Raw genomic sequence first — 15,613 nt, 5'->3', positions numbered from 1 at the left:
GGGCTGCAGACAGCAAGAAAGACGTGGTCCTGGGCTTCAGGGAGCTGCACTCCAGCAGGAGACACAGACACCAGACAGCTTGCCACGCAATTAGTGATTTCATCACCTGCTATTACAACATGGAATCCTGAGAGTCAGTGAAGTTCTGAGGGTCAGTGAAGGCTGAACCCTAGAAAATGAGCAGGAATCAGATAAGGTGGTGGGCAGGGAAAGCACGCTAGACAAAAGTGCTTCCCACCCTCCTGAATGGGATTAGTATCTTATAATAAAAGAGGCCCCAGAGAGTTCCCTGGCCCCTTGACTCATGTGAGGGCACAGTGAGAAGATGCCACCTATGAACCAGAGAGTAGGTGCTCACCAGACACTAAATCTGCCTCAGCCTTGGCCTTCCACCCTCCAGAACTGTGGGAAATAAGTTTCTGTTGTTTATAAGCCACCCAGTCTGTGGTATTTTGTTACTGTTATTTGCACAGACTAAGAGCCAAAAGGCCACTGGGACCAGGATAAAGACAAGGAAAGAGAGTGGTGTCCGAGGCTGGAACTGTGCCAGGGTGGGCCGTTTAGGCCTTGCAGGACATGTTAAGATTTTAGAACTTTCTCCTAAGAGCAATGGGAAAGACTGAAGAATTTTAAGCTGGACAGTAGAATGATGAGACAGGTGTTTTGAAAATATCCCTCTGGCTTTAGAATGGAGAATGGGTTGATCCAGGGAGACCTAGTTGGGAGAATTTAGAATACAGTGAGTGATGCCAAGGGCTTGGGCCAGGGAGTGGAGAGAAGCAGCGAGCTGGGAGAGGCCTGGGAGTTAGAGCAGGTGAGCCTTGCGGACTGGGTGGTGCTGTGAGAGGGAGAAGGAGCCACAGCTGGCAGCTGAGTCTGCCACGCAGATAGGGAGCCCAGGTAGAGGAGGCCTCTGGGGAGGAGAGGAGGCTGGGTTCGTGGTGCCCAGGAAGCAGGTGGACTTGGGTCTAGAGCTCAGATGAGTGGTCTCAGCTGGGACTATACATTTGGGAGTCACTGGCACATATGAGTGGAGGTTTTGGGGTAGACTGGATAGAGCAGGAAGAGGTGTAGACTGAGAAGACACCACTGGCTCATAAGAGCTTCTCTCTCCCACCAATCTTCTACAGGCCGATAACTCGTAGGGGATTTAACACAAGCAGCTTGAATGATGAGTATTTCTATGTGCATCTTATACCTTCTCCCTCCCGTCAAAGGCAGATGCTCTCTTTTTTTCACGTTTATCTGTGACGGTGTTTAGCATGGCTCGTTACCCAGCAGATGCTCAGTGAGTATTTGTCCATGCGAATGCTTTATTGGAATAGGTGGCCTGCATGGACCTGCACGCACATATTTAGAGCAAATTTCAAGTCTTGCCTCTATTGCAGTGCAAGCCTATGATGGACATGATATTCGAACAATTCAAATCAACTTAAAAAATACTTCTGTGTTTTTGTTGGTTCTGCAGCTTCTGAATCCGAGCTTTCTGAAACGTGGGTGGGGGTTCTCACTGCCTCTGGGATGCAGCTGATTCCACAGAGACAGGGAATACAGTGGGTAACAGTCTGGCTCGGGAGCCAGGTTGCCTGGGAGTGAATCCCAGCCCTATAAGGATTTAGCCTGTGGATCCTTAAGCAAGTCCTTCCCACCCTCTGTGCCTCAGTTTCCTCATCTTTAAAAAGGTGCTAACAAGTGTACCTCTCTCGGGACTCTCGTAAGAATCACATGAGTTATTTCTATAACTCTTCATGTATATCATATACTGTTCCTCCCTTTATACATAGGAGGGGTACAGTGTAAATAGGGCACTATTGATTTCCATCTTTTTTTCCGGTCTCTGCCATCCCAGTCCTGTGCAGAAGAAACACCTGTTACTGACCATTGCTACCATTTACTGGTGCTGAGAGTGTGCTCAAAACTTTACACAAATTGAAACATTTCATCCTCACAGTGGACTTAGGGTACTATTATTCCCATTTTGGGGTGAAGGAGATTGCAAGTCAGACAAATTAAGTTTCTCAAAGCCAGGCAGATATTAATGGGAGGGCTTAGGACTCAGATTGATGATCCTCAAATTAGAAGCCCTTTTCTCTAATGTGGCGATTCTCCTATTTAACTGTGGATCAGGAGTACTCTGGCTGTTCCTTGAAAGTGCAGATCTGAAGGCCCTTATTTTCAGAGACTGCTGGCGCGCAGAATTGGCATTTTCAACAGAATCAGGTGGCTCTCCTGGGCTCAGGCTGCTTCTGAGCAGGGTTTAGTCATGCTGCAGCCCACCAAATGGTTCCAGAATCAAGCCCAACAGGGTCAGGCTGGCCTCAGACCTGCTCCCAGGCCCTGAGCTAGCGCCCAGGTTGAGAAAGCAGACTTCAGGGTCACCCCAGGGCCCTCTTGGCTCATCTCCAGGATCAGGTGATCCTGTGGGACTGAAACAGGGCACCCTGGCAGCTCCCCCCTGCTGAGGGTCTTGCTGCAGTGCTGACCTCTGATTGGAGGCCACTCTGAAACCACTTCTCAGATTCCTTCTGAGTTCCCGCTGCCATTTCCGCAGACACTGCCAGGACCTGTCCTGGGCAGGAAGATCTCTTGCTACTCAGCCCTGGGTCCCTGTGCCTCAGCCTGGATGGCAGATGTCAAGAATACACCCATGACCCCTGCCCCCTCCCCGTAGAGGCCTCCATAGACCAAAGGAAGCCTCAGGGGGTGCTCTGCCTTTTTTCTTTTTCTGCATCACAGAGGATCCAGGAGGTGCCCCCTAGTCTAATATGCGACATATGCTATGGAGTGACGCCCTCCCTGCAGTGCATGTTCAATTGTCCTTTCCAAAAGCCTGCTATTCATCTCGTTAGAGATGCACCACAAACAATGCATTTAAAAAGGGACCGGCCTGCCATTTGAATGCGTGATTCATTTAAAGCGAAGAAGGTGGCTACAGGGAGAGCAGAGGCCAAAGGGAAAGGGAGGCTGAGCCAGGATCGGAACTGTCAGTAGAGACCATGCAGCAGAGAGCAGGGTATGGTCATGAAGACTAACTACTGCACTGTCCATTTTTCTGTCTTGCTATTCTCAGCCCCTCAGCCTCCTAGTCTGAACGATGAAAGGCAGGAGTGGATGGCCAGGGCCCTTCCAGGCCATAAATACTTCTAAGCACACTGGAGTCTCATCTCATTTTACAGGGGAAGCTTTACTGCTTCGAGGGTCACACTGGCCAGCAGCCCCAGGTGGCCTTAGCTCTGCCCATGCTGCAGAGACCTCAAGGACAAACAAGCAGGATGGAAGTGGCTGCACGAACCAAGATCAGCAAGGCTGTCCTAGAAGACCAGGGAAGGGTATGGGCTTCTCAGAGGGAGGAGCCTTGGACTGGGAAGTCCCAGGAGGCTGAGTCACAAGAGAGGAAGAAAATGAAATCCTGGGGAATCAATCGGTGAGGGAACTTTAGTCCATAGGACTAGAAAACTGAGATATAGTCTTAAGATGAGAAGAAAGAGGTAAAGAAGGGAGGGAACACCAGGGAGGAGCTTAGTGTCTTATTTTTGAAGGTCAGGTTGGGCAGGCTGAGCTGGAGATGATGGGTAGAAGGATGGATGGACATACAGATGGGGAGTGAGGATGTCAAGGTGGGGGAAATTGTAGCCACGCTGTGGAACCCTACTCAGCTCCCCTATTGTGGACAGCCTTGGTGTTAACTGCTAGGGGACTTTGTAATATGTGGTCACATGTTACACCTTGTCTTGATTCAAATGATGCTGACAAGTAAGCAAGGAGGCAAGAAGAGCCTGTGCCTTTAAGTGTTCATGCCTACACATGCCTGGCTTATAGTAAGTGCTCAGTAAATCTCATTTGAAGGAAAAAAGTCTTATTTTCATCACAATATTTAATACGTTGTCTTGTACTCAGTATGCTTAATTGAATTGAGTTTATTATTAGTATCTCCCTACCTTGTCTTTATGTGTTTGGAGTAACAGCTTTCCCTCCCAAATTCCTTTCAATTAATTGAAATCTTTTCTCATGTTTAGACATTTTCTTACCATTTCTACACACCAGATAACTTAGGTACACTTCTTTGTCATCTCAGGAATGTTACTTTAATTATTTGCTTGTCTGATGGGGAAAGCCCAGCCTGTAAGCACAAAAGGACGTTGGCAGAGAACATGTGCAACTGGAATGTCAATATTGAATCCTCTGCAGTTTTCCTGCTTCTTCCAAGACAAAAGAAGAGAAAATTAGACAAAGACACACAGCACAATATTTGCAAGTCATATATCTAAAAAGTTTCCTATCTAGAATATACAAAGAACTCTTACAACTCAACAATAAAAAGATAACCAAATTTAAAAATGGGTAAAGGGTTTAAATAGACAGTTTCTCAAAGGAGACATACAATTGGCCAATAAGCACACAAAAGGATGCTCAGCATCATTAGTCATGAGGGAAATGCAAGTCGAAAACCACGTCAAGATATTACTTCACACCCAAAAGGACAGGTATGATAAAAAAGACAGACAATAACAAGTATTGGTGAGGACAAAGGGCAATCAGAACCCTCACACATTTAGGAAAACAGTTGGGCAGTTCTCCAAAAAGTTAAACACAGTTACCGTAAGACCAAGCAATTCCACTCCTAGCTATATACCAAAGTGAAATGAAATCATATATCTGCACAAAAACTTGTCCATGAATGCTCATAGCAGCATCACTTATGAGAGCCAAAACATGGAAACAAATGTTCATCAACTCATGACGAATGGGTAAATAAAAATGGATAAATAAAATGTGGTATATTCATGCAATGGAATATTACTCAGCCATAAAAAGGAATGAATTATAGGCACATGCTACAACATGATGAACCTTGAAAACATTATAATAAAGTGGAAGAAATCATTCATAGAAACCCATATATATAATGTCCAGAATAGGAAAATCCATAGAGACAGAAAGAAGCTTAATGATTGCCAGGGGCTAAAAGTCCTGCAATGATACCCTTATGTCCATCTTAACAGCCCTCAAAGCTTTTTGGTGGATGTATATTTATGGGCGTCACATCCTCATGACTTATTTGTATCATTTCTGCTTAAGATGGAGTCATGTCTAACAGATAAATAAACACTGATAAGCTGGATGGGGACAGGTGGTCAGAAGATGGAGGAAAAGGATGGTGTAATGGCAGAGGAACTACAGTCATTAGTGAATTCATGAAATAGGAACCACAGAGACAAAGCTCAACAGGGTTGAAATAAAATTAGGGAGAGAGAAGTGACTGCATGAGATATGACAACAGAAACAAGAGGAAGGTGAAAGAGAATACTTGAACACTGGCTCATCAAGCTTTCTCTTTGCAAAGTTCTCTGACTCTTCCTAGACAGCTCTTTTATTTATTTTTATTTTTTGAGAACAGGGTCTGCACTCTGTCACCCAGGCTGGAGTGCAGTGGCACGATCACTGCTTACTGCAGCCTCGACCGCCTGGGCTCAGTGGATCCTCCCACCTCAGCCCCTGAGTAGCTGGAACTATAGGCGTGCGCCACTACACCTGGCTAATTTTTTTATTTTTTGTAGAGACGGGGTTTCACCCCATCGACTCAACGCCCTGCCCTAAGTCATTTTTAAAAGAGCTTTCCGCCAGGTGTGGTGGATAGCCCTTTTTGGGAGGCCGAGGTGGGTGGACCACTTGAGGCCCAGTAGTTCTAGACAAGCTTGGGGAACATGGTGAAACCCGTCTCAACTAAAAATACAAAAATTAGCCAGGCATGGTGGCGCCTGCCCGTAGTCCCGTCCAATGGGAGGCTGAGGCAGGAGAATTGCTTGAATCTGGGAGGTGGAGGTTGCAGTGAGCTGAGATCACACCATTGCACTCCAGTGTGGGTGACAGAGCAAGACTCTGTCTCAAACAACAACAACAACAACAAAAATGACTCAGGTTAATGTTAGCTCTAGGAATACACGAAGGTACAGCAAAGAAGAGGTAACATGAATCAGAACAGAGAGCAATTTATTTAAACTTATATGTTCCTTTCAAAAGGAATGAACAAGATTCAGTGAAGAGAAATTGGATTCAGCTTCTATATCCAATTAGATCTGGGCCCTGGGCTTTGAAATGCGCATTCCATCTCAGGTGGACATAGACTCCAGACAGAGATGCATCTTGGCTCTTAGCAAGCCAGCTGCTGCAAGCAGGTGCTCACTGCGTGTTTGCTTGATCCAGCTCATCTAAAAATGACTGTATGAATAGAGTGCTTTCTAAGTCCAGTTCTAGGGGAACAAATCCCAGGGCCTGCCTTTGGAATTAGATTGGTTTGAGGTTTTCATCTACCATTCGACATTTTCTTCTTCCTACAAGTATAGTTAAAAAGATGGAGGCCAGGGGAGGAGTGGCCACAGTCCATTCGCATTTCCAGAATCTCTTTTTACTTTTCACACAGAAGAAACAATTAAACTTGGTGCACCCTCATTTAGTTGTTTGCACTAAGGGTTTATCTTGAACCCGCGACATAAAGGCAAACTGACCCTCCTGCTGACACCTTTCCCTCAGTTACTCTGCTTCACAGAAGCAGCTCCTCTTCCTGTTGATGTGTCTGCAGTATAAGGTGCTGCCTATGAGATAGGGCAGGGATTACATCTACGTCCCCGCACACCATCCCAGTTGCTCTGGTGTGAGCCGTCCCTCTCTGGTGTGTGATCCCTCGGTGCTGACTTGCATCTTCAATATGAGCCCCTAAAAGCAAGTCATTCCGAGGGATCCTCGTTGCTGAGAGACTTCCACTCTAGGTCTCGTTGAGGTCCACTGGGCTTCAATCCATTCCATGGTCTGGCACCTCCCCTCTGAAACTAGATTCCTTTGCAATCTGGAATCTTTTCAGTTTGCAAAACCACACCGAGGCCTGTCAATCAAAGGGCTCTGCCAAGAGCCGCTGGTCATGGTGAGGCAGGGACGCCTTCATCCTGGGGGAATAAGAGGGGGTGTGACCCATGGCCATCTTTCATTAAGAGCCTTTGGAGGAAGAGGAAAAAGTACTCCTGGATCCTCCTTTCTTGATAATCAAACCAGTCTACCTAGGAAACTAGCACTTGTCCAAACTATCAATAGGAATGTTTTAGGAGCCCTCAGGAGTGAGGTGGCTGAGTGCCCTCTGTGGCGCCCCAGGAGGCCGAGCTCTGCTTCTCCAAACCCCAGTGGTCAGACCTGCTCACGTCTAGGCATTTCCTCGGGACCACCCTACCCCAGGATGGGGTGGGGTGCAGCACATTCACCTGACACCGAGCCACCATTCTGGCTCCAAGGCTGTGTCTCTCCCCTGAACTAGTGAAAGGGCTGACAGTGTTTTGCTCCTGGGCCTGCTCCCAGCTGCTTATTTGGACCCTTGCTCTGCGAGGGCCTGTGCTGTGGCTGCAGCCCTTCCTCTTCACAGTCACTGGGGCCTTGGACAAGTCGTTACTGACTGTGTTCAAGGGGGTGCATCTCAGAAATCTGTCAAGGCAGACCTGTCAGCACTTTCAGCTCTCAGCTTTGCTGGGCTGTGCTGTTTCAACTGTCGCGACATGGGCATCTGCAAAGCTGCAGTCATGCTGTGGAAGCTCTGACCTTTTTGATGGAATACTTTAAACCCATGCATACATTTATGTAGTCGGGGGGCATCTGTCCATGCTTATGTTATTGAAGGAAAGGGAAACTGGTGTCTGCCTCTTTGCCTCTGCTTTCTTGTGCCATTCAACTTACAATAGGGAGGAAATAACAGAGAAGTCCATTAAACAGACATATTCTCTTAATCACGTGGTTATTTTCAGAATTTAATTTTTTTTTTTTTTTTTTTTTAAGACAGAGTGTCACTCTGTCACCCAAACTGGAGTGTAGTGGCCTGATCTCGGCTCACTGCAACCTCCACCTCCCGGGTTCAAGTGATTCTCCTGCCTCAGCCTCCCAAGTAGCTGGGACTACCGGCCCACACCACCAAGCACGGCTAATTTTATTGTATTTTTAGTAGAGACAGGGTTTCACCATGTTGGCCAGGTGGGTCTTGAACTCCTGACCTCAAGTAATTTGCCTGCCTCGGCCTCCCAAATTGCTGGGATTATAGGCATGAGCCACCTCACCTGGCCCAGAATTTAATCTTTGAAGAAAAAGGTTTGAGAAGAATCTTACCCAAAAATTGTGAGACCGAGGTCTGTATTCTGGTGGGGTTGCCTCCCAGCTTCTCGCAAGACTCACAGTATAACTCAACATGATACGAGCTTTTGCCTTTTAATTTAATAATCTCTTAAAGAGAATCCAGCTTTGTTACTATCACATGATCAAATTTCTCCTTTATTTGCCCTGGGAATAATGGACAGAGGGAAATACTGTTAATTCATGAAGAAAAACTTTGCAGAAAATTAGGCAGTGTTTAATTTTAGAAAACTTCCCTCTCTCGTCAGTAGACACCAGCTAGACTAAGGAAACTGTAAAATTAGGAAATGCTGATTTCCTCTCACATCATGAATTTCTAAATCCTAGGAAGAAAAGCTTGGAGAGCTTCTGAATATAGAGAAGTTCCATTTAAAGATTAGGCCCCCCCCTTGGAGATGTATCAAAATATTATAAATTCTAAACTGAGACTTAATTCTCAAAGATGTTTTACTTGTACTAAAACAATCTGTCCACAAATATAAAACTCTAAGTGATAAATTGTTATTTTTTTCCCACTGTGGGAATCTCTAATGTGAAAATATACTCTATGAAAAGAAATTTTTTTAAACCACACAAACTGTTGTATAACAAAAATGTATTCTACTCTTAAAAAAAAAAGAAATGTTATTTCAGGAAAAGCATCTGATAAAACCTCTTTGGGTTTCATTTACATCCTGATCTTTAAAATGAAAATTGATCCAATATGATCAGGGAGAATATCACCCCTCAGACGAGTCCTCCCCAGTCCCAAGGGCTTCCTGCCCTGATTCACCAAGAAGGTGCGAACCTAAAACTCATGCTGTTCAAGGCTGCATGCTCTGTGAAGGAAGATATTGCAGGGAAAGAGACATTTTTGGGTGGCCTTTCTTTGTCAATCAATATTTATTGAATTTTCATAAAGTAGATTTCTTGGCTGAGCATAAATTCATTTGGTCAAGGGGCATGTGTCCATACTTATGCCATTGAGGGAGAGGGAAATGAAGAGGAAAGGGCGTTGCTGATTGCCAGTGACTCTTTTAAACTAGACCGTTATTCTCCATTTGCCATTTTAACCTGAGCTGGGAAATAGATTCCCACCCCTAATTCATCTCATTAATTAAATGAAGACATCACAGCACCCAGGAGTAAACAGAATAATTGGATAAAACAGACTTTAAATAAACTAACAATTATTAGGCAAGACATGTTGGTAGGCTCCGGCTTGTATAGGTGTGATGTCTGACAAGTGGAAAAGCCACCTTCCTTTCATGGCTTTTTAGCCTAATCTTTTAGCATTTTAAAAATATTTAATTGTCAAATAAAGATTGAATATATTCAACATATGCAATGTGATGATTTGATGTTCATACATATTGTGTGAGCATGGCCACAATCAAATGAATTCACACATCCAATCCATGCTGTACATTAGATCCCCAGAACGTGTTTGTCTTCTAACTGAAAGTCAGCACCCTGTAATCAACATTTCCCCATTCCCCCCTCTCGCCTGGTCCCTGGGAACCACCATTCTGTTGTCTGCTTCTATGAGTCGACTTATTTAGATTCCACATATAAGTGAGATCATGCAGGATTTGTCTTTCTGTCAGACTCTAATCTTGACTTCATTTTACAAATGGCCTAAGCCACCCTGGGCCTAAATCACAGTTCTTAGTAGCCTTTACTGGAAACCCAGGAAATGCATATAAGGCGGCTTAAACGTCCTCATTATCCTAAAGCAGTGTTAGCATCACTCAGGCGCTCCTTCCCCTAAGAGGTCCTAGGGGAGGGGCAAAGCTGTCCAGGCCAATAATACATCCCTCTCATCCTTGCCCTTCAAGCAGTTGAAAGTCACTCTTCTACTATAAATTTGCAGGAGTTCACACTTTATAACAGTCTATGTAGAAATCTATATACCAAATCTATATCAGCCGTGATGGCTGTGCTCACCTATTCCTTCTTCACCATTCTTGGAGTATCCTACCTCCAGTCAACCATGGATCCAGAGGGCCCTTAGATATCTTCCCCTCCCCTCTTCATCATACCAGTGGGAAAAGTGACACCCTGAACCGGCAGGGTATTTCATTCTAGCCCAGCAACTTTGTTCTACAGAAATCGCCAATCTAGCTGGGCGCAGCACTTTGGGAGGCCGAGGGGGGGTGATCACGAGGTCAGGAGTTGAAGACCAGCCTGGCCAAGATGGTGAAACCCCATCTCTACTACAAATACAAAAATTAGCTGGGCACGCTGGTGGGTGTCTGTAATCCTAGCTATTCAGGAGGCTGAGGCAGAAGAATCGCTTGAACCTGGGCAGCAGAGGTTGCAGTGAGCTGAGATTGCACCACTGCACTCTAGCCTGGGCAATAGAGTGAGACTCCATCTCCAAAAAAAAAAAGGAAAGAAAAAAGAAAAGAGAGAAATCACCAACCTAGTACTTTTCCAGCTGAAAGTCACATTCTACTTATCATCCAGTCAGATTCACTTTCCAAATTATCTCCTCCAAAAAGAAGGGCAGGCCAATAATGCCCAATTATTATGCCCTGGGGTGGGAGTCAGGACAACTGCGTCCCATTAAATCTAGGAACTTTATTGTGACATTTTAGGGAAAGTTCAGGGAACTGTGGATCAGGGCAATGAAAAGCTCTGGAAAAAATCCCTAACTAGGTGGGATGAACTAGCCCAGGCTGGACTTGACAGGTTCATTTAAAAACTCTTTAAGGTCCCTAGAAAGCTGTAAAATATGAAGAGATGTTCATTCCTTTCATTATTCTCAAGATACTGGCTTCTCACGGCTGTGGTTAGGGAAATTGCATCTGCTGAGCATTTTCTTCATTAAATTTCCTGAGACTCTTGGGGTCATGGATACTCAATGTCCTTCAGCTATTTCAACTTGGATCTAACTTTATCTTTAAGACACAGGCCCGTTAATGGATCTAAATATCATTTTTGAGTGACATGACTTGTCAACCTACATGCAGGGATTGCTAATGGAAAAGCATTTTCTTAACTCCATGCCAAAGAACATACATCAGCTTTGACTACAACAAGCTATCAGGTTGATGCTTTTAATTTGATAAAACTAGGTATAAATCAAACATTAAGTCAATCAGTAAAGAGCCAGACACCGCTATTTATTCTTAGAGGGAGGCAGGCCCCTGGCCATGAAGGGCGTCCTAGGCCATATTAAGGATTCTGTTGCTTTTCCTCAGGATCTGATTTGGATTTTAAGAGAGTACCCCAGCTGCTGGATTGAGGATGAATTCAAGGTGATGAAGAGTGGATTGGGGAGACCAAGTAGGGGCAACTGTAATATTCACTCTTTTGAATAGAGAAGAGTTGAATGTGTGAAAGCTTCTATCTATCTATTATCTATCATCTATCATCTATCTATCTATCTATCTATCTATCTATCTATCTATCTATCTATCTATCATCTATCCATCCTCCATCTATTCATCTATCATCTACCTATTCATCCATCCATCATTTATCTATCTATTCATCCATCTATCTATCATCAATCATCTATTTATTATCTATGTATAATCTATTTTTTCATTTATGTATCTGCTTATTAAACATGTACACATTATAGATAAAATTGTCTGGCACCAAAGGGAGCTCTGAAAGTAGCCTGTCCTCGCAATAGTCTCAGACTTGCATTCCTCCCTCCCTAAGCCTGAGTTGTTTTTGCCCCAGTTGTTGGAGGCTTCTTGCTCCCGGGCTGTATCCTTGGTGGAGGCGGCACTCACCAGCCCATGCTGGTGCAGAGTCTGCAGTAACCGGGGCTAACCTGATGAATGCAGGGGCAGGCTTGCAGCTGAAATGCCCCCTCTCCCAGGGATGCCCAGTAGGCTGTAGGAAACGGCCGCGAGGCACCCCCTTTCCTTCCTCAGAAGTCAGTGGCCTCCCAACTTCCTCCCTGCCCAGTTCTGGGATGAAACAGGGATGATTCACACCCTCCCCAGCTGCACAGACTAGCAGAAGAACAGGAGCGCTCAGAAGGCACCACATGGGATGGTTAAAAATGCTGTTGCAGGCCGGGTGCTGTGGCTCACACCTGTAATCCCAGTACTTTGGGAGGCTGAGGCAGGTGGATCACCTGAGGTCACGAGTTCAAGACCAGCCTGACCAACCTGGTGAAACCCCATCCCTACTAAAAAAAAATACAAAAATTAGCTGGGCATGTTTGCATGTGCCTGTAATCCCAGCTACTTGGGAGGCTAAGGCAGAAGAATCACTTAAACCAGGGAGTTGGAGGTTGCAGTGAGCTGAGATTGCACCACTGCACTCCAGCCTGATCACAGAGTGAGACTCCACCTCAAAAAAAAAAATAATAATAATAAAAGCTGCTGCAAATTTTCCATGCACAGGATGCACAGGATGGAAGGCAGTTTTTATCGTTCTGAGTATGAGCTGCCCTCTGAAGCTGAGAGGAGCAGGTGGCCTTGACTTGTCGTTATCATCATAAGACATGGGCGCTTTCTTGAATCTCCCTGCTCCTGTGGGAGATGCTGTGAAGCTCGGAAGCACCTGACGACGAACTCCGCCTTTGCTGGTGACCTCTTCAGGCCCGGTGTCAGGCAGGAGGGGCCCCTTGCTGGTACCTTGCCGGGCTGTCCTTCAAAACTCTACCCAGGTGTTTGGATAGCTGCGGACACTTCTACCAGATGCCTCGCTACGCTCCGGTGGCCCTAGGAACCCCTTGCTTGGCTTGTTTATTCAGGGCTCTTTTTCAATGCCAACCACATGGCTTTGACTTGTTAAGTCCTTGTGTTCAATATTACCAAGATTATGAAGGTAAACCTAAAATGGGATGCTCCACTTGGAATGTGAACCTCACACAGGTGAGTCACATCTGGGCTTACGCCGATTATGGGAAGTCGTAGACCCTAGGGTGACAAAAGCCCCATTGCTTGGTAAGCTTTGCATCGAAGTGTGATGCTTACTAAGGCAAAACTTGGTTTTGTAGGCATTTATTTACATCATATGTCAATACTTCAGAAGCTTAAACAGTGTCGGGGGTATAGCAGTTCTGAGAAACAGTTTTACAAGAAGACATAAGCTAAGGGGTACCCATGAGTGTGTCTCATCCTTCCTCTCCCAGGCCAGAGTAACAGGTATGCTGAGATGCTCTTGCCCTTGGCCCCGGGGTGCTCACCTCCAGCCATGAGCTGCCTTACCCAGTTAGCCAGGGGGCTGCACAGGTGTTTGTGCGTCCTACATGTGGCCTGCCATGAAGAAGGTCCGCATACGTGGCTCTAGGCCATGCAGGCAAGTCTTCCCCAGGGACTGAAGGAAGTCACCCTGAGATCCTCTCCCCCATGAGGACCTCTTCTAAGTCAGATTTCTCACTGCTCCTAGCTCCAGCTCCTGCTGCCATCTGCCTGAGGGTTGCCAGTTGACAAATCTTTCCCCAGCTGGAGTGCTGCCGCAGCTTTGTCCCAGGTATATATTCTGTTGCGTGTCCCCAGAGCGGCTGTGCTCTGGGTTCTGGGAGCCACATGCTCCAGCATGACTGCTTTCAGGATACCTGAATGAGGAAAGCCTGGGAAGCTTAGAAAGGTATCCTGGATTGGAAGGCCGAGGCAGGTGGATCACCTGAGGTCAGGAGTTCCAGGCCAGCCTGGTCAACATGGCAAAACCCTGTCTCTACTAAAAATACAAAAATTAGCCAGGCGTGGTGGTGGACACCTGTAATCCCAGCTACTTGGAAGGCTGAGGCAGGGAGAATTGCTTGAACCTGAGAGGCAGAGGTTCAAGGTTGCAGTGAACCGAGATTGCGCCACTGCACTCCAGTCTGGGAAACAAGAGCAAAACTCTGTCTCAAAGAAAAAAAAAAAAAAGAAAGAAAGAAAGAAAAAAGAATAAGAAAAGAAAAGAAAGGTATCCTGGAAATGTACTTCTAGTAACAGTAAGCTTGACTGACCAAGAACAGGGAGAATATTCCATGAGAGAGGAAATGTTTCTTTTCCTGGCTTCTTGCTGTAACCTGGTGGGGAACAGGGTCAGCTGAAGTGTCTCCATGTGGTCTGTCGTGGCTGAGGGGAAACAATGGCTTATCCAGGATGCATCTTGCATTGTATAGTTGCTTTGATTAGCCTCTGTAAGAACTAATACATTGTTTGGTTATTATGTTTTCCATGTTGTGCATAAAGAATAAGAGAATTTCACAGATGGGATGAGGCCTGTTGATTTTCTAAAGCATCACTACATTTAGGTGGAGTGACTAAGGTCCTGGAGGTTAAAGGGCTCATCCCAGCCATCCTGGACATTTGCTGCTCCTCTGGGAAAGATAAGGGGATCTCAAATGCAGCCCCCACACCAGCTCCATGCACACATTTCCCGGGGAGGATGCGAGTTCAGGCTTTGCATTTTAAATTCAGATAAAGGGGCCTGCATCAATGTTCTGTTAGTGCTTAAATGTCTTTAGAAGCGTTTTCTTTCAGAGAGCTTTTGAAAAAGTGAATTAAAAAATGCTGGCTCCTTATTGCACATATCTCTGGGGACAGGATAGAAATAAATTGGAAAGACAATATATAGACTCTGTGTTGCATGACTCTGTGCTGGGGAGATGAACTATTGGCTCTTCCTTTACCAACCCTCACTCCCACCCTTGCCCTTTTCCATAACAACAGGAGCTGTCTGGACTCCTGCCAGTGTGGCACAAAGCATTTTGCACCTATTTCCAACACTTGCAATAACCCTCGGAGGCAAAGATTATTATTCCCATTTTACAGATGAAGAAACTGAGGCTCCCAAAGATCAACTAACTTGCTACGAATCACACTGCTTGGTGAGTGGTGGAATTCTAATTTATCTGATTTCAAGGGTGAACATCAATGTGCATCTCAGAGTTCTGTTAAAGTCATGTGACCCAGAGAGAAACGCACCTCCAACTCTCTGTCAAAAACTTCCCAAGACCCGTGCGAGTGAGGGCAAACCATTGTCTACCTGCAGAACTCCCCTTCTGATTCTGGCAGCATCAGCGAGGCCATGGGGTTTTTCATCAGATCAGCCACCACGAGGTCCTTGGCTGTCATGTAGAAGAAAGGAATCCCAGTGCTATTGTTGAAGGGGCCATCACTGATGGGCAGGCAGTTCCCAAATGGCAGTCCTTGGATCTAACAAACACCAAAAAAGGCTTTTTCAGTGCAGAGCTGTGGTTTGACTTGATCTGGGAGCTTAGCTTGTGCCTCTGGCTAGGAAATACAACACCAGGGATGGGGGGAATCATAGCATCACAGTGGCTCTGACAGGTAGTAAATCAAGGTAAGGTGGTCCCCAGTCTGCCCAATTCACTCCGTGGTGGCTCTAGAATTTCTCCATAGGAGATGCTTAGCAGTGGCATCCTGTTTGGAAGGGATGGTGAAAGGATTCTTCTTGAAGCTGCCTGTGCATGGCAAATATACTCACTTTGTTAAATTTCATGTTCTTTTGGGGAGGGACAATGACATTTATGGGGGGTGGCACT

General features: G+C 45.7%; 1 protein-coding gene across 5 annotated transcripts in view; it reads right to left on the bottom strand.

Moving 5' to 3' along the window:
* The window catches only part of CREG2 (cellular repressor of E1A stimulated genes 2), a 40,049-nt gene that overhangs the window by 20,668 nt on the left and 3,768 nt on the right, over positions 1 to 15,613 (bottom strand). For all 5 annotated transcript variants that reach the window (XM_063617628.1, XM_063617630.1, XM_063617629.1 and 2 more), the window contains exon 2: positions 15,094 to 15,263. In XM_063617628.1, coding sequence (XP_063473698.1) covers positions 15,094 to 15,263 — 170 coding nt within the window. The remainder of the gene's footprint in view (positions 1 to 15,093; positions 15,264 to 15,613) is intronic.

This window comes from Symphalangus syndactylus, chromosome 14 (assembly GCF_028878055.3).
Source record: "Symphalangus syndactylus isolate Jambi chromosome 14, NHGRI_mSymSyn1-v2.1_pri, whole genome shotgun sequence".
Classification (NCBI taxonomy): domain Eukaryota; kingdom Metazoa; phylum Chordata; class Mammalia; order Primates; family Hylobatidae; genus Symphalangus; species Symphalangus syndactylus.
This window is presented reverse-complemented; position numbering and strand designations above follow the sequence as displayed.